The sequence below is a fragment of the Amblyomma mixtum genome, chromosome 10 (assembly GCF_055824585.1).
Source record: "Amblyomma mixtum isolate Tamu chromosome 10, ASM5582458v1, whole genome shotgun sequence".
Taxonomy (NCBI): domain Eukaryota; kingdom Metazoa; phylum Arthropoda; class Arachnida; order Ixodida; family Ixodidae; genus Amblyomma; species Amblyomma mixtum.
In genome coordinates, this window is record NC_143021.1 from 169,643,080 (window position 1) to 169,667,879 (window position 24,800).

The following is a 24,800-nucleotide window of genomic DNA, read 5'->3' on the forward strand; positions in this document are numbered from 1 at the left end:
TCTACGAAAAAACTGGTCGGTGAAAAAGTAGGCGACCGTGACTTAAACAAACTTGTTAATGCTTGGAGAAAGGAAAATTTCCTTCCTCGATGTGTTAATGCGTTCGAAACATATGCGTTCTTTACAAATAGTTACTTTTTTTTATTATAGGTAGCGCAACTGTGTTTTGTTTTCGCACGGCCGGCTTCGTGCGTGCGTGCATGTCATGAACTTCCTCCATGGTGCATGTGCATCTGCATCTGCACAACATGGCGGGGCTGCGCTACGCTCACTACTTGAAGGAAGAAGAAGCGTTGATCTTGTCAACTGTGCAGAGGCTCAAGTACCAAATGAGCAAGCTGAAGGTTGAGGAGATGAGTATACTGAATGCACTCCGTGAGAAGCAAATGCAAGAAGCTACTGTGGGACAAGTGAACACTGTAAGGCTCCCGTCGGCTCTGTGAGTGTGCGTGCATTGTCAACGCGCGTTTCTGCTTTTTACCCCAGGCTCCTTGTGTGCGAGGAGGTATGGTGCCTCCTGCGCAGCTCACAGGTCTCGAGAGCATCGATCCGCGCGTCAACTGCGCCAAAAATGGTAAGGTAATAATGTCACGTCGCTGTAGGGGCTAGTAAGTAGAGCGCGCGCTCGCTGCTTTTTGGACGGATGGACAAGGCTCAACCCTTTCAGTCGGGGCCATGACTCGTGAAATTTCATAATCAGATAACCTTCGCGAGCTTTCTTTCTTCTCATCTGAACACTGCCGGTCTTACATGGCAGGTGATTTCATTATAGATACGGGTAGCACTGAACCTGCACAGCTACAAATCACAACTATCTTAGAAAGCTACAGCATTCGAATGTTAATTAACCAGCCGACCCGTGTCACATGCACTTGCTCCTCTGTACTAGGTCTGATGATCTGAACAGTGCTTTTATGGGGCGTATCGCGGCTGACATCGGTGATCATCTGCCTGTCTATTCATGCATCTTCTTGCCCGCAGCCTACCTGCGCCATTCGACGGCAGCTTGTCACTCAGAGGCGGCTTGAGGAATTCAAAGAGCGAATTTCTCATGTAGATTGGACTCCCGTGTACAGTGAGGCTTCCCCCGACATTGCCTATTCAAGATTTCTTGGCCGTCTTACTCTGATATATAATCCTTATTTCCCTATAATTGCGGTCACACCATGTTCGAAGGCACGCAAACCATGGATGACGCGTCTGTTGGTTTTGTTGAGTACGCAGGGTGACCAGATCCTTGGGAGTCGCGGATTGAGTGGATTTGGCACGAAGCCAACGAAACGACACACACTGTCAAGCTGCCATTTTTTATTAACACACACGCACAGAGCAAAGAAAAGGTGAAACGCTGACGGCGCACCAACCAATACATGGCGCCATCTTGTGACTGGCCATTACACTACTGTTGTGATCCGGGTAGCATGGCCGGACCAGAGATGGGACGAGGAGGATTGGAGACTGGGTTAGGAGGAAGGCAAAGAAAACTTTATACACTTATTTACATTATTTACAAAGAGTGACTGAGAATGACTCTCAGTGGAAGGGAACGTCTTCGTCAACCGTAGTCGACGGGAGTTAGCAGGCTTCTCTCTCAGCCACACTCACAGCCGAGTTAAATATGGTTCGGATTTCCCAGATCCCTGGCTGAGGAATAAAGTTCGAAGAGCACTGTCCAATCGGATGGACTGAAGGGGACGCTGGTGTTACCACCCACGGCAGGGGCAGTGCGGGCTGTTCCGCTCTCTCGCAGCTCGGTCGATGGGAAGGGGTAGATGCTGACTAATTCGACACGGCTGGAAAGGAATCTCCCGCAGTCTACCAGCAGGTGAACGAACGTGCTTCCCCGCCGGATGTCCAGAACACGAGACCTTTGTCGAGGACACAGCCGTCTTCAATTAACAGCCAGCGTGACTGTGCGTAGCACCCCTCCGTCTTTTGACGACCCGAGGGTATACACTCAGCCTGACTGGCGCCGCCACGTCGCCTCCGCTTCCGCTGTGGTTGCCGCTGTCAAATTTGCACCCTTAAGCCCCCTTCGCATCTTCGGCCTTCGCTGCTGTTGCCATGGTCACCTCCGCTCAAGGAAGTCTGCTGCACTAATCCACTTAGGCTAGGAGGGGGGCCATCACAAGCACCACCGCACCGCCGTCGTTGCGAGGTTGTCGACCTTGGCTGTTCACGGTTGCTGCTTGATCAGGCCCACGTGGCCAGAAGTACAATCACAACACTGCTAATGCTCCCCCTTAATGGACAGTCATTGCGCCCACACTTTTGATGCCCAGACATTCACAGAGTCGTTCTGGGCAATGGGAATGGCGACGGCAACAGTCCGGGATCAGATCGGGGAAGCACACACAAGCGTAGCGCTGGCAAAACTCGCGAGAGCACTGCCACCTCGTCTTCGTCTTTTCAGTTATCGGACGCATCTTCTTCTTTATCATCACAATCACCCCGGGGACAAGACGAGCCATCCTGGCGACTTAGGGTGATGGCAAGATGGCGGGGTCGTAGTATGGCTTGAGGCGTTGGACAGGAACGGTCTCCCGTCCGCGGCGGCGGAGGTCAGAAGATGGCGTGAGGAGTTCCACGACATAATTAACCGGAGAGGTGCGCTCCAGGACACGGTAGGGATCATGGTACTTGGCTAGAAATTTTGAGGAGAGACCGGGAGTTCCTGCAGGGATCCAGAGCCACACAAGGGCGCCAGAAAAGTAGTTCGGTGAGGCTTAGTCTTGGTCGAGATGGGAGCGCTGGCGATACTGGGTGTCAGTCTTGAGTGAGCGGGCGATTTGGCGGCAGGCTTCGGAAACAGGCCGATATTCGGATTCATCAGGGTGGTAAGGGAGGATTGTGTCGATAGTAGCAGAGGGTTGGCGGCCGTAAAGTAGGAAGAAGGGAGAGAAGCCGGTGGTGGACTGCGTAGCGGTATTGTACGCATAAGTAACGTACGGAAGGACGAGATCCCAATTCGTGTGGTCAGAAGCGACGTACTTGGACAGCATGTCTCCGAGGGTGCGGTTAAATCGTTCAGCGAGGCCATTTGTCTGCGGATGGTAGGCGGTGGTGGTTCGGTGAATTGTGTTGCACTCTTGGAGAAGCGCTTTTACCACGTCAGATAAGAACACGCGGCCTCGGTCACTTAGCAGTTCACGAGGTGCACCGTGACGAAGAATGAATCAGTGCAAAAGCAGTTTCGGCATATCGTGTGAGGTGATCTACCGCCACATTAGCCCAACGGTTGCCGGCTGCAGTGTATGGAAGCGGACCGTATAAATCAATGCCAACGCGGTCGAATGGCCGTGGAGGGCATGGTAACGGCTGCAGCTCTGCAGCGGAACGATGGGGAGATGTCTGGCGATGTTGGCAGGGGAGGCATGAGCGCATGTATTTCATGATGAAGGTGTACATTCCGCGCCAGTAGTAGCGCAGCCGTATGTGGGTATAGGTCTTGAAAACGCCCACGTGACCGCTGTGGGGGGCCAGCATGGAAATATGCACATATCTCCGAGCGTAAGTGACGGGGAATAACGAGCAGCCACTTGCGGCCTTCAGAGCTGTAGTTGCGGCGATGAAGTAGGTTGTCACGAATCGCAAAATGAACAGCTTGGCGGCGGAGCGCACATGACGGTGAAGTAGTCGTCGGGTTGGCGAGAAAGTCGAGAAGGGAAGCGATCCATGGATCCATGCGCTGCGCCGAAGGCATGTCGCTGATGCGAAGCAAGGGCAAAGAAGCCCCGGAGGTGGAGAGGCTGGCGATCTCGGCTGGGAGGGGGCAGCGGGACAGTGCATCGGCGTCTTGATGCTTGCGGCCGGTACGATACACGACGCGGATATCACATCCTTTCAACCGAAGGGCCCACCTAGCGAGGCGGCTGGAGGGGTCTTTCAGGTTGCAGAGCCAACAGAGCGCATGGTGGTCGGTCACAATGTCAAAAGGGCGCCCGTAGATGTACGGTTGAAACTTCGCGACGGCCCATACAATCGCCAAACACTCTTTTTCAGTTACAGAGCAATTGCGTTCTGCTGGTGTGAGTGTGCGGCTAGCGTAGGCAACGACGTATTCGTCAAAGCCGGGTTTTCGTTGGGCGAGGACAGTGCCGAGGCCAACACCGCTGGCGTCCGTGTGCACTTCGGTAGGAGCGGCCGAGTCGAAATGGCGCAGAATGGGCGGCGCTGTGAGGAGGCGGTGCAAGGTGTTGTGTGCGTCTTCGCACGCTGGGGACCACAGTGATAAATCCGCACTTCCAGACAGCAGTTGGGTCAAAGGCGCAGCAATGGACGCAAACCAGCGGAAATACAAGCACAAACCCAGGAAGCTGCGCAGGAGGTCTCTGATGGAGGTAGGTTTGGGAAAGTCAACCACAGCACGAAGTTTCGCTGGGTCGGGGACTAACACCCTGCTTAGAGACAACATGACCTAAGATGGTTAACTGGCGGGCGGCAAAACGGCATTTTTTTAAGTTCAGCAGCAGGCCGGCGTCAGAGAGGCAGGTCAGGACGTGCTTCAAGCGGGAGAGGTGGGTGTCAAGGTCCGGGGAAAAGACCACGATGTCGTCCAGGTAGCAAAGGCATGTCTTCCACTTAAGTCCATGCAAAATTGTGTCCATCATTCTTTCAAAAGTCGCGGGGGCGTGGCAAAGTCCGAAGGGCATCACCGTAAATTCATACAAGCCATCCGGTCTCACAAAGGTGGTTTTGGGATGATCGGCCTCTTTCATAGGGACTTGCCTGTAGTACCCGGAACGCAAATTGAGGGAGGAAAGGAATTCTGCCCCTTGCCAAGAGTCCAGGGCGTCGTCTGTGCGAGGGAGGGATAAACATCCTTGCACGTAATGTAGTCGACACAGAAGCGTATGGAGCCATCCTTCTTTTTTACGAGCACTACAGGCGACGCCCAAGGGCTGCTTGAGGGCTGAATGGTGCTGCTCTGGAGCATCTTGTCGACTTGGTCTTCAATAACTTGGCGCTCGGCGACAGACACACGATAGGGACGTTGTTGCAGCTGTGCGTGGTCCCCTGTGTCAATGCCCTGGGTGACAGTGGAAGTTTCACCCAAGGAACTTTGATGTGGGTCAAATGACGAGCGAAACTGATGAAGTAAGAAGCTGGGTCCTTTGCGGCGCTGGAAGGTTGTCGTCGATGGAGCGAAGGAAGGCTTTGGTTGAGGAAGGATCGGGCGCAGCGGCTGAGTGCGGCCATGGAGAGGTGCGGCGCGTTGTCAGTCTCTTCACGGATGAGCAGAGACTCGAATGGTTGTACAGTGCCGAGACATTCACCTAGGCGCAAGGTGTTGGGGAATGAGAATGGGTTAGAGACGAACAGTACGGAGAGGCCAGCGGACATAGTCAGTACGGCGTGTGGCAGAGGAAGACACTTGCGGCGCAGAAAGATAGGGGACGGTGTGAAGAGGACAGTGTGGTCGCGAAGAGAGCCGCTAGAGAGGGGTACAAGAACTGAAGAGCAGGGAGGCAGGTCAATGTCTTCGGCAACGAGGGCATTAACACAGGCACCAGAAGGGGCACCGTCCAAGACAGCTTCAGCCAGGTCAGAGAACTCGACTTCAGCTCGAGCACAATCGATGATAGCAGCATGGCGCGATAGGAAATCCCAGCCCAGGATAACAGCATGAGAACAGCAGGGCAGTACAACGAACTCGACGACATAGATGGTCCCCTTGATGACAACCCGAGCAGTACACGCTGCCGACGGCTGGATGTTCTGAGCGTTGGCATCTTTACTTTTCTTAATGAACTACACAGCTTTGCGTCCATGACGGAAACCGCAGCACCAGTGTTGACAAGCGCCATGACAGAAACGCTGCCGATGGAAATTTCAATGAGGTTAGGTGCTGACGGATGCGGCCTTTCGAAGTTCGATGTGGACGCAGTTCTCGCCTCAGGAACTGCGGCGCGTAGTTTTCCTCCTGGTTAGCGGTGGGGCGACGTCGCATAGGTGAGATAGACCTGCGTCGTGGAGAAGAGGTCCGGCGGCTGGAGAGGGTAGAATGGTCCGGGGAGAAAGCACGACTTTGCGGCGGCGCAGCAGGCACAGAGTACCAACTCGTTGGAGGCCAGTACCCAGCAGCTTGGGGAGGAATTTCCGCTTCTGGGAGACGACGGCGGCACTGCCGGGCTACGTGACCAGGAAGGCCACAAAAGAAGCAAACTGGCCGATTGTCTGTTGTGCGCCAGGAATCGCTGATCCTTGGAGCAGGTCGACAATAAGGCACCGGAGGTGCACTATAGAGTGGCGGCTGCAGTCTTGCGACGGCATCGACATACGTCACTGGAGCCGTGACAGGAGGTGGTCTGGCGACAACGTCAGCGGAACTGTGACAGGTGGTGACGGATGGGTTGGTGGAAGAGCCTCAGCAACTTGTTCTTGAATTGTCTGTCGGAGCGCTGGAGCCAGATACGATGGTCGGTCTTGGGCGCTCGGCAGAAAGGGAAGTTGACGTGCCACTTCTTCCCCTTTTATTGTAAACTCTCAAGAAATAAAATAAAATAAACAAAAAAATTGGAGAGGAAGCCCGCACCCAACCAGAGGTTATCGCAGGCGATCCAATTAAACATAAAAGAAAAGGGGACAACGCCCAAGAGAAAATTTAAGAAAAACCAATTACAAGAAAGAAAAGAAAAGGCACAAATGATGGTCAGGGAAATGTGATTTTTAAGGCAAGACGCCCCTGAAGGATTATGAAGGACGAAATGAACATGAAACAGGGATGGGTCCAGCGTGCCTAGTTTCTTCTGACAGGCTCGCAGGTGGTCAGGAGGAGGGAAGGTGCAGGGATCTGTAAGAAGGAAGAAGAGACAGGAAAAGAAAGCGAGGAGAAAAAAAACGAACAAACAGGAGATACTGGGCTTAAGAAAGCAAAAGGGGTACATAAAAAAGGGGAAATAGAAAAGAGGATCAAGTAAATGACAAAAGGCAGGTAAAAAAAAACAAAGAAATAGAAGGAGCGAAAGTTAAAAAAAACAATTAAAACATGAAAAATATAACAGCTAGAGGAAAGAAAAGGAATGGCAAAAAAAATTAAAAATAAACGTGAAAAAACGAAAAGCAAACAAAACAAAGACTGCGTGTGCACGCAAAGCCAGCAAATATCAAGGTCCACATACCATCCACGACCCACCAATATTGACCTTATGGTGCCCCCGACCACATGAGACATGGGGAGGCACAGAAATGGCAGGGAGGTTTACGAGCCATCCGGGCGGGAATAAACACGAGAGACAGGTGAAAGAAGGGAAGAAACGCAAACAGCAACGCGAATAAGCAATGCACGAGACCGAGGGGAACCTAGCAAAGAGGGGAAGTCATGAGGGGAAAGAAAGTGCGGATAGCCGGGAAGCCCTGCTGCTATGTCTGCGGTGAGAGGGCAGGCACGCAGGTAATGAAGAACATCCCCCACAGCTGCCCCGCATGGACAAGAAGGCGAAGGAAGGAGGGCAAAACGATGGAAGTACGAGGGAAAATGACCGTGGCCAGTTAGGAGAGGGACAAGAGATCGGGGTGGAGGGAAAGAGTGCGGGAGGCGGTTAATAGAGGGGACAGAAACAGCCAGGAGGGTGTCCGAATGTTCCGCGGTCCAGGTGTCCGACCAAAGCCTGAGTACGGTGGTACGCATGCGGGTGCGCACTGACAAGGGTGACAGCCACGACGGCCGCAGGAGGCCACGCGCCGACGCCAGTGAGGCGGCCCAGACACCACAGTGGGCGGGGACATGATAGAGGAAGACAGGACGCTGACGAGAAATGGCGGCAAGAGTGCGCTTGATGTCGCGGACGCGTAAATCGTTCGTTGAAAGAGAGTGCAGAGCCTGAAGGAGAGACAGGCAATCAGAGTAGGCATGCAAGGGTAAAGGAGAGGGGGCGTAACAACAGGCCTCATGAAACGCAACAGCCTCTGCGCAGAAGGCACTGGAGGCTGTCTCGAGACGAAACCGGCCCACGTTCCGCAGACGAGAATGCGACGTAAGCAGCACCCGCAGAGTGGGACGTATAAGAGCCATCCGGGAATATATGAAGGCCGGGAAGGGAGGACTGAGGGGGAAAGTGAGAAGGGAGAAGACGGGCGAAGGAGAATGAGGAAGCCAGAGAGGGATGGTCGCACCAGGGATCAAAGCGGGGCAAGATATCAGACGGTAGGTAAGTGTGACCGCCAAAGGTGACGGGATCTACGCCGTGGGCTGAATCTGAAAACTTGATCACGGAGGTATGCAAAGAAAAACTAGATATAACAATCACCCCCACAGACATTGAAAGAGCTCACAGACTAGGAAAATTTGATGCCAACAAAAACAGACCAATCATTGTTAACTTTGCTCACTACAAAACAAAAGAGAAAATCCTTTCCTCTGCTAGCAAACTAAAGAACAGTTCCTACAGTATTTCGGAAGATTACTCGAAAACTACCCTCTCTGCCAGGAAACAGCTACTTGCATTTGGTAAATCACAAAGTGGAAAATACAAACTCCGCTACAATAAGTTAATCATCGGCAGCACTACCTACATTTATGACCATATTTCAAACGAAGTTGTTCCCCGCACCCCATAGCTACTACGTAATCCTCCCGAAAAGCCTAAGCTCCAGCCTTGTACCGAAGTTAGATTCCCTCGAAAGTCTTATACGCACTACGGAGATCAACATAATTGTACTAACCGAAACATGGCTAAATTCAACAGTAGCGGACTCCGAAGTAACTTCCATGTTTCCTGATTTCAATATCTTTAGACGCGACAGAATTAATAGGCGAGGAGGAGGTGTACTAATAGGTGTTCATCATTCTTATCCTTGTTCCGAGATTAAACTTGATTCCCCTCTCGAACTCCTTTTCATTAAGTGTCATGCCTCGTTCCCTCCTGTTATCATTGGTGTTTGCTATCGACCCCCTGATCTGACTGATTCCTTTGTTGCTCACTTACACGAAGCACCCCGCGTGATAACTATGTCCTATCAGCACATTCCCATTCTTTTTTTATGGTGACTTCAATTTTCCTGACATTACCTGGTCCGATCTTCCCACCATTACATCAAAAAATAACATTGTAAGTGACTTTGTTAACACGTGCCTAACCTTTGGCTTGTCTCAAGTCGTATCTGAACCTACTAGGCAAACTGATCATTCCTCCAACATTCTCGATCTCATTCTCACTTCCCACCCTGATAAAGTTTCTACGCCACTTCATTTACCCGGACTTAGTGACCACTCCATTATACTAAGCAAATTTTCATTCGAAGTCCCAAGCTTGAAGAAAACCAAAAAAACACTTACATTATACGACAAAGGTAACTACGCTGCCATGAACACAGAACTAGCCGATTTTGGGGCGTGGTTCGTCCATGACTTTTCAAGCCGGTCAGTAGAAACTAACTGGTCCCTTTTCATACACAAAATGCATCAACTGATAAGCCCATCCCTACTATCACGATCACAGAAAAATCATCCGATCACAGAAAAATCATTGTGTGGTTTAACAACGATCTGAAGCGCCTTAATAACAAGAAGAAAAGGCTTTTCCGTACAGCCAGACGTGTGAACACTGACTGCTCATGGAAAAAGTACCATTGTGCTGAAAAAACATTCCAATCTCTGGAAAACCGAACTAAACGTTCCTTTTTTTCATCAGTATTACCTTGTATGCTTCGCACTAATCCTAACAAGTTTTGGAAATCCATTAATCCTTCACGCAACACACCTATTACTTTACATGATGAGGTCCATATTCTCATTCCGGAACATGATGTCTATCGTGTTCTAAATTCTTTTTTCTGTTCAGTTTTTATTAACGAACCGGACGGCGAATTACCGCACTTCCCTGTCTTCGATCATCCGGCTATGCCAGACATTTGTTCGATAGCAATGGTATTAGGAAACTAATTGAATCATTGAAAGTGTCATCGTCATCTGGCATTGATGGCTTGAACTCTAAAGTGCTAAAAAATACTAAAAACGTGGTTAGTGTCATTTTGTGCCATCTTTTTCAACAGTCATTATCATCAGGCGTGCTTCCGCAAGACTGAAAAATCGGTAAGATCGTTCCAGTCCCCAAGAAAGGTTCATCGTTTTCATGTAAAAACTACCGCCCTATTTCTCTTACGAGCTTCTGTTCAAAACTAATGGAGCATGTTATTTATTCTCACATCGTGAAATTTTTAGTTTCGGTCAAGTTTTTTCATCCTAACCAACACGGCTTCCTAAAAGGACTTTCCTGTGACACCCAACTAGCCCTTTTTATTAATGATCTTAGCTCTCATCTTGACTTAAACATTCCCGTTGACACGCTCTTCCTTGACTTTGAAAAAGCATTTGATAAGGTACCCCACAAAAGATTACTACTAAAACTTTCACGTCTTAACCCTAGCCACTTGGTGTTAAAATGGCTACAAAATTTTTTGACCAACAGAGAGCAATTTGTCTACGCTAACAAATCATCGTCACCTCTTTCCCCCGTTACTTCAGGTGGACCACAAGGCACAGTGCTTGGACCCTTGCTTTTTCTAATCTACATTAACGATCTTCCCTCTAACGTCAACTCGAACATCGATTATTTGCCGACGATTGTGTAATCTACCGCCCTATCACCAGCAGAACTGACTCTCTGACACCCTCCAAACTGATCTAACCCAAATCGAAACTTGGTGCAAGCATTGGCTAATGTCCCTTAATATTACTAAAACATGCATGATTTCTTTTCATCGCAGGCAATCCCATATTCCCTCAAAATAAGTTCTTTTCGGTTCTGAAGTATCATCTGTTCTTTCCTGTAAGTATCTTGGCATCACCTTAACTCATACCCTAACATGGTCTTCGCATATCACGAACATCGCTAACGACGCTAACCGCACCCTTGGCTTCCTATGTCGAAATCTTCGTTTTACTACCCCTTCTATCAAATTATTAGCTTATAAAACATTCGTCCGACCTAAACTAGAATTCGCATCAGCAGTATGGGATCCTCATCAATCTAACCTTTCTATAATCCTTGAAAAAGTTCAAAACCGCGCTATCCGTTTTATTTATTGTGACTACTCTTACTATACTAGCGTGTCCTCTTTAAAATCCAGAGCATCCTTGCCTAACCTTGAAACTAGAAGAAAAATATCTCGACTATGCCTACTCCACAAGTTCTATCATTCACCTTTAGGATCATCTATCATATTAACAGCTCATCGTCCTTCTAGCCGCAACAACCACATCAAGACCGTATACCCACCCGCTGCAAGAACTACATCTCATTTCCGTTCTTTTTTTGTCATATCATCTCGGGACTGGAACGATCTGCCGCCGGAAGCCGTACTCATCGTCATCTGCATCAACTTCAAGAAAAAGATTGAGGCCATCCTTATGTAATCAGTCATCTTTATGTATCCTGATCTTTATGTACTCTGTAATCTTTATGTAATCTGCATGTAATCCGCCCATCCCTCATGCAATGCCCCACAACTGGGGCCTTTGAGGTAATAAATAAATAAGTTTAAAAGGTTGTACTCTGCACAGAGGCGATCCAATTCCAAGGGAAGAGGGGGTACCCGGAGGAGTACCTGAAGCGCAGCCGTGCGCGTTGTGCGGAAAGCCCCTGTGATGGCGAGAAGAGGGACGCGCTGCACAGAAACAACCTTCTCCCGAAGGCGGGAATTGGCGCTGCGAGACCACCAAGCGGGCGCGGCAAAAGTTAAAGCGGGTTGTATTGCTTGGAAATAAAGCCTACGTAGAGAACAGGGAGGGAGGGAACGATGGAACGACAGAAATGAGATTTCTTTTTAATCTGCTGTAGCAGCGAGGGGTCGGGAGCAGGCGTGAGCCCAGCGAGCGACTCGACCTGCTTTGGCTGCTGGCGTGTCAGAATCCTCTGCCTGCGTAACTGCTCAAAGCTTTGACAGAGCGTAACAACTTCAGCAACGGTACGCAAGTCGCGCGCTGAAAGCATCTGAAAAGCATTGTCATCAATGCCTTTCAAGATGTGTTGGATCTTATCGGCTTCTGACATAAGAGGATTGACCCGCTTGCACAAATCAACAACATCTTCAATGTAGCTAGTGAAGCTTTCACTAGCCTGCTGAGATCGTTCGCGCAATCGCTGTTCGGCTTGGAGTTGCCTGACCGCCGGTCGACCGAGTACTTCTGAAAATTTAGTCTTGAACGTCAACCAGGTTTGAAGATCTGCCTCATGGTTGCGATACCAGAGGTTAGCCACACCGGCGAGATAAAAAATGACGTTGTTTAGCTTCGTCACATCGTCCCATTTGTTGTAGACGCTCACCTGCTCGTATGATGTGAGCCAATCTTCAACATCGTTCTCGTCGGTCCCGCTGAAGACGGTCGGGTCCCGTTGACGAAGGGAGCTGGCTCAGATGACAGCCTGGCCTACTTTTACGGCCTGATGTTGGACGTCCTCAGACATCTTGCGCGTAGGGGGCGTCGTACCCCGTCTCCTTCACCAAATGTAAAGGGGGGTTTATCACGAGGTACTGGGGCAACGGCGACGGCAACAGCCCGGGATCAGGTCGGCGAAGCACACACAAGCGTAGCGCTGGCAAAACTCGCGAGAGCACTGCCACCTAGTCTTCGTCCTCTCAGTCATCGGACGTATCTTCTTCTTTATCCTTACATTCTATTTAAGGCCTTAGTGAAGAGGTCAGCACAGTTCTTCGACAACCCGATGTACTGGAGTTGTAACTTTCCCTCTTCGAACTTTTCTCTCAGAAAATAATACTTGAGGTCAATGTGTTTGCTTCTATCTGAAGTAACTTGGCTTTTCGCAAGCGCAATCGCACCCTGGTTGTCAGCCATTAAAATCTGTGGTTTGTGCATGAATTCGTGCGCATTAAGTTTCTTCATGAAATTTTGGAACCACACTACTTTTTTTCTTTAGCGTGACACATTGCTACATATTCTGCTTCGACTGTTGACAAGGCAGTGCCTCGCTGCTTCTTGCTACTCCAGGAAATCGCAGCACCAGCTAGCATGAACACGTACCCGCTGAATGACTTCCTGTCAGCCTCGTCACTAGCCCAGCCTGCGTCGCAAAAGACTTGTATGCACTTCCCAGTTCTCTGGTAGACTAGTGCATTATTCTTTGTATGTTTCACATAGCGAAGAATATGCTTTATCCCATTCCAATGTTCTTCTGTGGGATGTTCATTGAACTGGCTTATGTAAGTAGTCGCAAGTAGTCCGACACACATGTATTCTTTGTTTGCCGTTTCCACTCTTGACTCGCATGGCTTGAAGTCAGTGATCTTTGCCTTGTGCGATGTCATGTGATCTGTAGCACCGCTATCAAGATGCCACACGTGAGGAGGTGGTGTTATCACATTTTTGGCACATAAAGCCATCTGTGTTGCAACCTTTGCCTGTGACGAGTTTCTCTTCTTCTGGTCATCCCCTTTGTCTTGAAACGGGTCACAGTCTTTGGCTATATGCCCAATTTTGCCACCAGCAAAGCATCGCACCTTCTTCTTTTGCATACTTGAGGTGCGCTGACGAACCTTGTCGTCCTTCTTGACAGTGAGTTGATGATGCACCTTCTCACTGGGTTGCTTGCTGCCAGTCCTTAATCGAGCTGTAGTCACTAGGGCCCTCGTCTGACTCTCTTCGTCGCTTAACCGATCTTCCTCACGACGCAGCTTCCTCTTTTCTTCGATCAGCAGCCTTGTCTTCACTGCTTTGGTCGAGAGGGTTTGTTCGTCTTGCTCCAAGTTCAGAATGAGCGGTTCATATGAGTCAGCAAGCCCCATTAGCATCACTAATGCAACCTCTCTGCCTGTAAATGCATAGCCTGCACTTGACAACTTCCTATGCAGCACCATCAATCTTCCTAGGCAATCTTGCATTGACTCGTCTCTCTTCATTTTCACATTGAAAAAATCGCCCATCAACTGGAGTATATGCAAGAGTCCAAACTTTGAGTGCATTTCCTGCAGCGTACTCCAGGCTTCTTTTGCAGTTCTGCAAGTCCCGATGTCCTCCAAGTAGTTGTCCTCGACGATAAGGAACAGAAAGGTCAGGGCCTTTTTGTCAGTCTGCTTTTCTCGCTCGTTCATTTCTCTATTCGAGAATCCGGGGTCAATCGCTTCCCAGCATCCCTTCTATACGAGAGCAGCTCTTGCCCTTATCGACCATGTGTGATAGTTATCTGATGACAACTTCGGCAGTCTAAACTCGTCTAATGCCATGTTCGCTGATCCTCGAACGAAAGAGGGACAACGCACTTCTTTTTCGCAGCTGTTTCTCAGTTAGCGTAAGCGAAAACGATAACGATTTTTCAGTCACTTCTTCCCGAAAAATTTCGCGACTAACATCCACTGAAAAAATTTTGTCAGTCGCTTCTTCCTGACAATTTTGCTGTACTCACGTCGGATGAGTCGAAGCGTCTTCCGCACACATCCAACATGGAGTCTGCAGCAACGCTGGTGTCGTGTGACGGTCAGTCTTACAAAAAAAAGACGCACTTCTTCCCGACAGTTTCACGACGCTCACGCCTGTCTAAAACTTCCGGAGACATCGGCACGACGTAGTGAAGGTGGTATAGCTTGACGTTCACTGCTTCAACTTGGTCGCACCTTTTCATCACTCAATCAAGGCAATCCGTCGTCCTGGGCCCATAACCTGTTGGTTTTGTTGAGTACTGTTGGGTTTGGGCCCCCCCTGACTGGGTGGATTAAGGCAGCTCGCGCTCCCCTCCTGCCTAAATGGATTAAGGCAGCGAACTTCCAGGACCGAGAGACCACGGTGGCAGCGGCGAAGGTCAAAGACCGCCGAAGGCCGAAGATGCGGCGGCGATGGCGGCTTCCCGTGGCCGAGTCGACCCTCAGGTCAACGGACAGAGTGGTGGTGTGCTGAGTGAAAGCAGTGTTTAATTACTGAGCCTCTACCCTCTCCCATCAACCGAGCTGCGGGAGAGCGGGACAGCCAGCACCGCCCAGCCGTGGGCGGTACCTCCGGAGTCCACGTCTGCCTATGCAACTGGACGTCATCCTTGGAAGTTTATTCCCCAGTCAGGGATCTGGGGAATACGAAGACTATTTAACGAGGTGTTGTTTTGGGACTCGAGTGCACTCCTGTTGACTCCTGAAGAAGTTCTCTTTCACTGAGGTTGTTCATTCTCAGTTGCTCTCTTTTTGTAAATAATGTAAATATTCCTGTATAAAGTTCTTCCTTGCTTCTCTTCGTAACCCCGTCTCCCGCCTTCCTTGTCCCTTCTCCGGCCCGACCACGCTCACCCGATCCTAATAGTACGCAGGGTGACCAGATCCTTGGGAGTCGCGGATTGAGTGGATTTGGCACGAAGCCAACGAAACGACACACACTGTCAAGCTGCCATTTTTTATTAACACACACGCACAGAGCAAAGAAAAGGTGAAACGCCGACGGCGCACCAACCAATACATGGCGCCATCTCGTGACTGGCCATTACACTACTAACAGCGTCGACTTATTTGCCTTGTTAGTAAGAAACACAAACTGTACGCAGATTTTATCAGAACCAAAACTACTGAACTACTTGCACAATACAAATCTTTCCATAATAAAGCAAGTAAAGAGATCAAGATTGCGAGAAATGAATACTATGCAAATCTGCTTGCATATCGCCTTGCTAAAAATCCCAGAGAAAAATGGAGGGAACTAAATGCACTCTTAACCCTTTGAGGGTCGAATTATTTTGAAGAAAACTTTCCCAGGTGGTCAAATTACTTTATTGCGGATCTTGAATCTACAAAATGTGTATAATCGAGAATAAATAGTAAAAAAAAATTGGGAACAGTACTTTGGTGACAGCATCACTCACAACTGGAAAATGTTCAATAGAATAGAATAGCAACGGTGATAAGCAAGCTAAGAGCAGCACCAGTAAAGATAGAAATCAACTTTCGCCGCCTCTGCAAAACAGTGCCCACAAAGAGAAAACACGTTTCGCACGACTCCGTTGCGATCCCGCGGCGGAATCGAAACCGCGTAGGCGCGTTGCCACAGAGGGCGAGAATACCTCGCGAGCAACGGTGATAAGCAAGCTAAGAGCAGCGCCAATAAAGATAGAAATCAACTTCGGCAGCCCCTGCAAGATAGTGCTGACAAAAAGAAAACTCAAATTTCGCGCGACTCCGTTGCGATCACGCGGCGAAACCAAAACTACAAAACGGGTGTTGCCGCAGTCTGTGCCGCCGCGCTAAAGCCAAACATAAGTTCTGCTTATCTCCGTAAGAAGGCAGCACAAAATTCAAACACTTCTTGTAAGTCCTAAGAGGTGGCAGCACCCCCCAGTGAGCACGCATTGTTCTTTTGGCGCAAAATTTCAAGCGGAAGATCGAAACCGTACCCGTACGGCAAAGACCTTGCGGGACAGAAAACCGCTGCCGTACATATACGGCAAAAACCTTCAAAGGGTTAAACAAAGAATTATGCACCCAGTCTCCAACAAGTCTCGAAATCGATGGTTGTGTTATCTCAGGAATAGATCTCGCTAATGCCTTCAATGAATACATCACTGAATCAGATGTTAGTCACAGTTCCAGTGTTCCTGCAGGTATATATCATTTTTTGGGTACAAAAACCTCAGAATCTATGTTTTGTGAGCCAACTGTCGAACCAGAGGTATACTCCATTCATAATAACATAAAGAGCCCACATAGCCTCGACGTTAATAACATCCAGAGCAGGCCTGTTAAATACATCCTTCCCGAAATAGTTCAATGTTTGATGCACATTTATAACTTAGCACTTCAGACAGGTGTCTTTCCTGCTGATATACAACTGGAAAAAGTTGTAGTAATTTATAAGAAAGGCGATAAAAATGTCCTTGGCAACTACAGGCCTATATCGGTCGTCCCATACTTTTCTAAAGATTTAGAAAAAATAATTCTACTAAGGCTGCCAAAATTTATTAACAAGTATTCATTAATAACCGATTATCATTGCGGATTCACACCTCACAGATCGACAGAACACACCCTACTTGCACAGATGGAATATGTGCTTCATTGTTTTCCAAAAAGTTACTGGAGCTTGGTATTTTTGTCGACTTCACCAAAGCTTTCGATAACATTAACCATCGTATCCTTTTCGCAAAACTGGAACATTATGGCATTCGTGGTCCACCGCCGAACCTTATCCTATCATATCTAGGCTCGAGATCTCAGTACCTACAAATTGGCTGCTACTGCTCCGACATACTAGCCATAACAAAAGGCGCACCTCAGGGTAGTATTCTTGGTCCCTTCCTCTTTAACATATATGCAAACAATATTCCTATTTTGTACGAGAAAGCGACTTGCATCATATACGCGGACGACACAAGCCTTTTCTTTAGCTCCGATAGCATCCAATCACTTGCTGACACTGCAAACCAAGCTCTATTCGCCTTGGAAACATGGTCACTCAACAATGCTCTGAAAATAAACAAGAAAAAAACTGCTGCGTCACTTTTCTATCCCAAGGGAAAGCAGGTGCTAAATCCGCCCCCGATTTATTTAGGTCACGATACTATCAGATACGTGGATAGATTCAAATCTCTTGGCATTATGTTTACATCGACAATGACATGGGATGCCCATGTCTTACCTTTCTCGATCTATTTATTGGACTTTTATATCGCCTTAAATATGTTTTACCCTTGCAGGTCAGGATGAATCTCTATTACACGTTTTTATTCAGTTTAAGTTACTGTTTTCTTGTGTGGTGAAATACGACTGTGACGATTGTTAACAAACTTTCTATTCTCCAAAAAAGAATGGTCGTGCTGTTGCCAGTTTACCGTATGATCCTCCGATCACGCCAATTTTCCGAGAGAACAGGATTGTGTCTGTGAGACACTTGTTTGATTACAGGTTTGCATTCTTTTATAAGCGAACAACATGCAAAGATGACACCTACTTTTCTAATCTTGTCACACCTCGCCACTCTTCTTATCACATTAGAAGCTGTGGCTCGTATGCAGTCCCACAAGTCAGAACCAACTATGGTTTCATTATACTCGGGTCTATCTTGCCTCGGCTTCTAAACACACCTTTCTCGAATGAACTTAGTACCATGTCACTGTCTTCTATTTGCAACCTGTATATCTAACTGCGCTGTTAACTAAAACATTATTTTTTGCTTGAAAGCATCATGCTCGAAATGCTGTTTGTGATAGTATAAGAATGTAGTCTCTATTTCTACAGTAGCAACTGGTATTATCAATATGTGACATGTTCGTGTATATGTTGCTGTCATGCAGAGTTATTTTGTACCAAGTGTTGTTTCAATTTTCCACCCCTGAATGCTCATACGGCAGTCAATATCTATGTATTTTTTTTCGTGCATCATGTGCTGCTGCCAAAATTCAGGGGCGGCGAGGCTTGCCAAGCAGTGGTGGAACACTGCTTTTTTTCTCGCCGTCTCAGTTTCTTGTATTGCGCAAAAAACTGGAATATAGAAATGAAATGAATTGGTTACTTCTACTCACTTAAAATATTTTTTGTTTACTGTCCCTAGACCTTCAATGCTTTTAATAAGTAAAACTCTAGTTTGGGCGAGTTGCTTCATGTTGAAAGAAAAAACTGGTATTGGTGCAAGAAACGTGGACGCAGAAGGCACACATGGCATTGAGACCATGGTTGAGATGGCTGCATACCCGTGCTGTCACTATACAGCTGAAATGACAGTGCGCATACATGTGTGTGTGTGCGCGCATATGTGTGTGCGTGTCGCTTACCCAGTGCATTGTGCGCGAACTGCGACAGCCATGACGTCAAACCAAGCATAACTGAAGCTTTTCGCTTGTATATCCAGGCTTAACCAGAGCTAAACCACTGCCTAATTTTTTTAATACGTCAGTGTTCGCAACGTTTGTGATGGCTCGCTACGACATTAGTACACCTCCGCTTGCAGCAATCGACTGGCCTTGAGGTCGTCGTCAGCCCACACCTACGCCTGCCAGTTGGTCTCTGATAGTCACCTCGCCATCACCATCCGCCGACAGAGGACGCGGGTTGTCAGGCAACTGTTTCCTTCTGTAATTGCGGTGGTCACTTTTCAATAGAACAGCAACAGCCTGAATAACTTGTATGAACTGTCAAAGGTCATCTCGAGCGGAAGTCTGAGTAACCTCTCGAATTCAAAGTTTGTTGCCTCTTCAAAGTTGAATCGGTGAGACAGTCGACCGGACTGCACCACTTTGCGCAATGCAACGGAAAGGACAGTGTCTAATTCTTCACCACTTTTGGAATTAACAGATTTCATAGCCTCTCCACGAGGTATGCGCCACTTTGAACAAATGCACAGCGTTCAGTACAGCTAGCACAATACCGCTCATATGTCAAACCACGCGGCAAACACCAACACAGACACGGCTTCAGCTTACGAAAGTTTCGGCACTTTTGCCCACTGCTCTGAATGCACTAGTGTCAGGCTACACTCGCTTAAGAACTGGCACGGCACTTTTGTGAACTAGTGCAGACTGTGCAGCCAAATCAAGGAGACCTCTCAATTTGGCTGCACACTCTGCACCAAGACCCAGTGAACTGCTGACCTGCACATGTGGTGGGGTCCTATGGAGCAGCGTGCGCCAACATTCGTTTGCTTTTTGGCCGTTGAGGGCGCTCGGTTGCCCTGTTCATCTGCTATGATCATCATCATCGTTTGCCATTTCATGCGTGCTTTTTAACTCGCTCACTTTGTGTTTCTTTGCTCTCTCATTACTGGCAATCAAAGCAACCACAATGGTTTCCGCTTTTCGACAGAAAAAAAAGAAGCGTCTCTTTTCTGCATCCTTTCATTTCGTTGGCACCATCGCACTTAACATAGATAAACTGATGATCACATGGACAAACGATAAAAATGTCTTCATTGAAGTAATGGAGGTAGCCATTTTCCCAACAGGTATATATTAGCGCCACACCGCCGGTAGCGTTTCAGTTCCAGCACATGCCGCCATCGTGCACACTCGCAGTGTTATCCAAAAACAGTAGTGTGCGTGACCGGTAAGCACGCGACCGACGGGAGAGATCCAAAGCATGCAACCACCGTCTTCGCACACACACTGTCGGTGCAGCGCCTAGGACATGCGCACTGGAGCAGTGCCGTCTGTGCAGGTCTGTACTTCAGTAGGTCTTGCTCTGCACGAGTTCACATAAGTGCCATGCCAGTGCAGCGCCAGTTCTTGTGGTTGTGGCCAGTTCTTGCAAAAGTGCAGGAACGTCTGTCTGCTGCGGCCGTGTGTCGGTGCTTGTCGTGTGGTTTGACATACCCGCAGGATTGAGCTAGCATATGTTCGACGTGGCGCATCTCGGCTATGAAATTCCAAAAGTGGTGAACAAGTTGGCACCGTCCTTTCCGTTGCGTTGTGCAAAGGGGCGCTGGCCGGTCGACCGTCATCGATTCAACTTTGAAGAGTCAACGAAGTTTGAATTTGATAAGTTACTCAGACTTCCGGTCGAGACGACCTTTGAGAGTTCACACGCGTGATTCAGGCTGTTGCCATTCTATCCAAAGGTGACTGCCACAGTTACAGAAGGGAAGAGTTTCCTGATAACTCGGACTCTATTTGAACTCAACAACTCGCGTTGACTTTTGGCGGACGGTGACGGCCGAGTGACCATCATAGACTAACTGGCAGGCAAAGGTGTGGGCTGACGGCGACCTCAAGGCCAGTCAATTGGTGCTGTAAGCGGCGGTATACTGATGTCGTGGTGAGTCATCACAAAATGCTGCGATCACCCACGTATTAAAGAACATTGCAGCGTCTGCCTCTTATGGAAATGCTCCATCGTGTTGCGTCTAATAGTAATATTTGCACACAAACGAGAGATGGCGTAAAGCAACGTGCAAGGCTGGACAGAAGGATGAGAACTTACGCACATACACACACGTGTGCGCACTGTCATTTCATCTGTTTGGTGAAGGCGCGCAGTGCAGGGTATGCAGCCATCTCAACCATGGTCTCAACGTCGCCCCCTAAAACAAGCATAGCTGCGGAGCTGTCTGCTACGGAACATGCCGAGCACCTTGTACTACTTGCGTGAGAAAACGCGTGCAGCACGAAGTCAAATTGAGTGCGAGAGTGCTGCACCTCCTGAACTGGTATAGAAAGTGCAGCCAAATCGAGGAGACCTAATGTGTCTATCTCATGGCTCGATATGCCTCGACTCAGTGCGTCTTGGTATATCTGCTCTTCAGGCCACAGTGGAGAGCCGAGGATGAGTGCCCAAAGTAGTTCTGTCGTAGTCCGTTGTTTGTTCAGAAATCAGCTCAGAGGTGGGATGGAGAGAAGAGCTATCGTGTACAGCATGCACAGTTTATTTTTATTGGGGTTTATTACCCGAAACATGCCGTTGTTTTCTGACAGAAGAACTCACTTCTTTATGCAAGAGCAGTGGCTACTGTTCAATGCAAAGGCACGGTTTACCATGTTGTGTTGGCTGCAATGGGCAAGACGTTACCGGTGGATGACCCACAAAGGAGGCCTAGCAATCAGTGTCGAACCAGAAGGGTAATGGAACCACTGTTTTTGCCCGCATAGAAAAGCCGTTTTGAATTGGTTAGGGACGCGGCTCAGGCCCTGTTCTAGTGCAACATGGCACGTATTTTGAAACACTCAAGCCCACATGCACGGATAAAGCCGTCTGCAGTTCTGGGCCTCCAGTGAACAGGCGTCTGCGACAGTCGACAGCTTCCGAGGGCGCTCACGTGGCCTGGGTGGCAGGTGGGCCACGTGCTTCACAACGCAGACGACTCTGGATTTTCTGTTGAACGGAAGTTGTGACTTGCATGCCCAGAACGACTCTAATAAGCATTGTGTCATATAGCTGCCTTATCCTTGCCATGCAAACACACAGAATGCATTGATAAGCAATATTCCAGAAGAGGCGAAATACGGGCTGGTTGGTACATGTTTGAAAAATTGGATAAAACAGCGCAATGGAAGACGAGACAAGAGAAGGACCAGCGCTGACTAACAACCAAATGGTTTATTGCTACAGGCAAGGCAGCATATAAATGAAATGGCACAAGTAAAAACACAAGAAAAGCATGAGACATAGATACCGCACGACCACATAACCTGACTGAAAATAGGAACAACACTGATTATGATACGCATGTTCCTTAGGTAGTAGATTTATCGATGGGCTGCTGATACAGGTGTTACCTAGCTTTTCTTGTGTTTTTACTTGTGCCATTTATATGCTGCCGTGCCTTCAGCAATAAACCATTTGGTTGTTAGTCAGCGCTGGTGTTTGTCCTTCTCTTGTCTCGTCATTCCGTTGCGCTGTTTTATCTATTTCTTCAAATAAGTAATATTACGAATATCAATGCAAACCAATGGCCACACAGTGCTAGCATACTTTCTTTACACCAACTTAACAACTAGCCCAACAACAAGTTTTTCTAGCACACCTAATTTGCATTTGGGCTAACTATGCAAGTCGACAGTCATTTTTTTTTTTTCTTTCAGACAAGATATGAGAGCTGTCCAAGCACCGATTTAGCTACAGAGGAATGTCTCGTCGGACAACGGCAAGCACCCCAAGGACGTCCTGCAATGTTCCAAACGCTCAGCAGCCAAGACAAGGCATTTACCAAACAACGCACATTAAGGATGTCCTCAGTTTGTACATTGTTGGAACTGCCAAGCCAGCTTTTTCTCGCACACTGCTCTCATTTCATATTAATGGCTCGTTTAATGCATTCGTGTAGAGTACTGGCGTAATCAAAAGAATCGTGGTGACAAATTGTTTTCTTCAGCACATATCTTGCATGTTTTTGGTGGTGTCACACTTGGATTTCTCATAATAAATTTTGGACACTTCTCCAAACAAATCATTATTTTAAAACCCGACATTTCGGAGCTGCCTTGGCTCCTTCATGAAGGGTGATTAGGGGCAGTAGCTCGCGTCTTTAAAGGATTGTAGTCTGCAAGAGCGAGTTGACCTCACATACTGCCCTTGTTGGACTACATATTGATTGTGCCTCTTAAATAAAATTGATTTGATAGCGCCCGTGTGTCCTTTACTGTTCCTGTCCCTTGTCTTGTGCTGTATATCCATCGTGGGGTACAGACACCTAACTTTTGGGTGTGCATCTTCTTTGTAATGATGCGTAAGGCATTATTATGCATGGATTACCGTGTGGCATTCTCCTACAACCGCCAAATTCATTCATTCGTTGTTTATCTGCAGAATTTCTTTCAAAGTACAAAACTGTTGCTGGACCCACAGCCATTGGCTAGTAAAGGGTCCAGTGGTGACATATGATATAAAGTCTAACACAGCAGAGGAGGAAAGTAATTAACAACTACGAAAATAATTCTCGATGCACACAGCATAGGCAATGTAATAATATGAAGTCACAATTTCATTTCAACATCACAATAATTTTCAAAAGGTATTTCTTTAGAGCTGAACTAAAGTTACAGGCATGCTTGATGTGTACTGGCAAAGAATTCTTGAGCAGGGCTCCGTTAAATTCTGTGAGCCTTTTCCTGTGCACATTATGAGATGGAAGCAGGTTGAAATTTTGTATTTCGTAATGGGAGAAAGAGGATCATTGGTCTCTCGGGTTCTGTGTATAGTTTGTGCAATTTTTAATTCGTATGATGCATTGAACGGCAGCACATGTTCACGCCTGTATTCAGTTTTGCCTGTATTTTTGTATATGTCGTTTTTTGTTTATCCCGCTTTCTCGAAATACTGTGCCATAACATTAGCCTCTGTTAATTTTTTTGTCTCTGTTACATTCTTGTCGAACTGTTTGTTACGTATGTTGCACTGTTTTTTTTTTTCACTGCATCACTCCCCCTCTGTAATGCCCTCTGGGCCAAGAGGGTAACTTGACCGCGACTTGAAAATGTAACAATTTTTAAGGCACATTTTTGCGAACAAATTACAGCTTCGAGATAAGTTGTGAGAGGGGCACCCCAAGACTCATGCAGTAAGAGAGGTGACCATGAAAGAAGGAAAAGTAAAGAATGCGTGTAATGGGATATGTGAACGGGAGTGAGCTTCGAACAGAGGTGTTTAATATGTGTTTTCCAGTGCATGTCTGATTCAAATAAAATCGTCAGCATACATTAAAGGTTGGGAATACTTAAGGATTGCAGGAAGATCATTTAGGTACAGTGAGCATACCTGCCAGGTCTCCCGAATCTTGATGCTTTTGTACGATTGTACGACCAATTACAGAAATCTCCCCGCAGGGAGGCGTCTGCAGCATGCAGACGTTGGTGAGTGGCGACACCACGGGGTTAACCCGAGCATCCGCAGGGACATCCCCACAGGGGGAGGATGGTGAACAATGCGTCACCACGGACCCGAGCATCCGCGCTTAGCCGTGCGTGGCATCGCCGTGTCCGGGGAAAAGGGGATCCTGGTGGTTGAGTCGATGCCGAGCGTTTGGACCTTTAAGGCCCCTCGGCGGAGGCAACACACCACTTTGGCCCCAGCTTCCTGTAGACGGCACCTCCGGCCTGACCCGACCGGGGGAAATCGGCAGTCGCCTTTTCCTGTTCTCCTCTCCATCTTTCACTTTCCTATCTCCTTTCTTACAACTTTCCTGTATCCTCCTCCCTTCTTGGTTTTTTCCTCTTTTTCCTGGCGGCGAGGGTTAACCGTGTGTGACCAACTACCCTGTGTTGAGTCATATTAGGTTATAGTTAAGGTGTACAGCTGGCGTGGGCAGGACTTTCTTTCAAGTTCCTGTCGCGTCCCCTTGTTGGACTCCATGGTGGGTGGCTGGCACCATGACCGAAAAACATCAATTTTTTATGGCTCCCCCCCTTTCAAAACCTGATCGCTCTCTTAAAAGAGTGCGGAACGAGGCAGCA

The 24,800-nt window shown here is 48.0% G+C and overlaps 2 protein-coding genes across 6 annotated transcripts in view; one reads left to right on the plus strand and one right to left on the minus strand.

Annotated features, from left to right (window-relative positions):
• The window catches only part of LOC149327703 (ubiquitin carboxyl-terminal hydrolase 8-like), a 269,416-nt gene that overhangs the window by 244,036 nt on the left and 580 nt on the right, over positions 1–24,800 (minus strand). The window lies entirely within an intron of this gene.
• Positions 172–22,977, plus strand: LOC149327708 (uncharacterized). Of its 3 annotated transcripts, none has more exons than XR_016285927.1 (4): positions 172–419; positions 487–574; positions 18,872–18,995; positions 22,434–22,977. XR_016285927.1 is itself a non-coding variant. In XM_089562394.1 (3 exons), the coding sequence occupies exons 1-3, from the start codon at positions 219–221 to the stop codon at positions 22,442–22,444; spliced, it is 300 nt and encodes a 99-aa protein (XP_089418520.1). In that variant the 5' UTR covers positions 179–218; the 3' UTR covers positions 22,445–22,977. The 3 variants fall into 3 exon arrangements, 1 of the variants encoding a protein (XP_089418520.1); XR_016285928.1 differs by having other exon boundaries at positions 18,872–18,979; XM_089562394.1 differs by lacking the exon at positions 18,872–18,995 and having other exon boundaries at positions 179–419.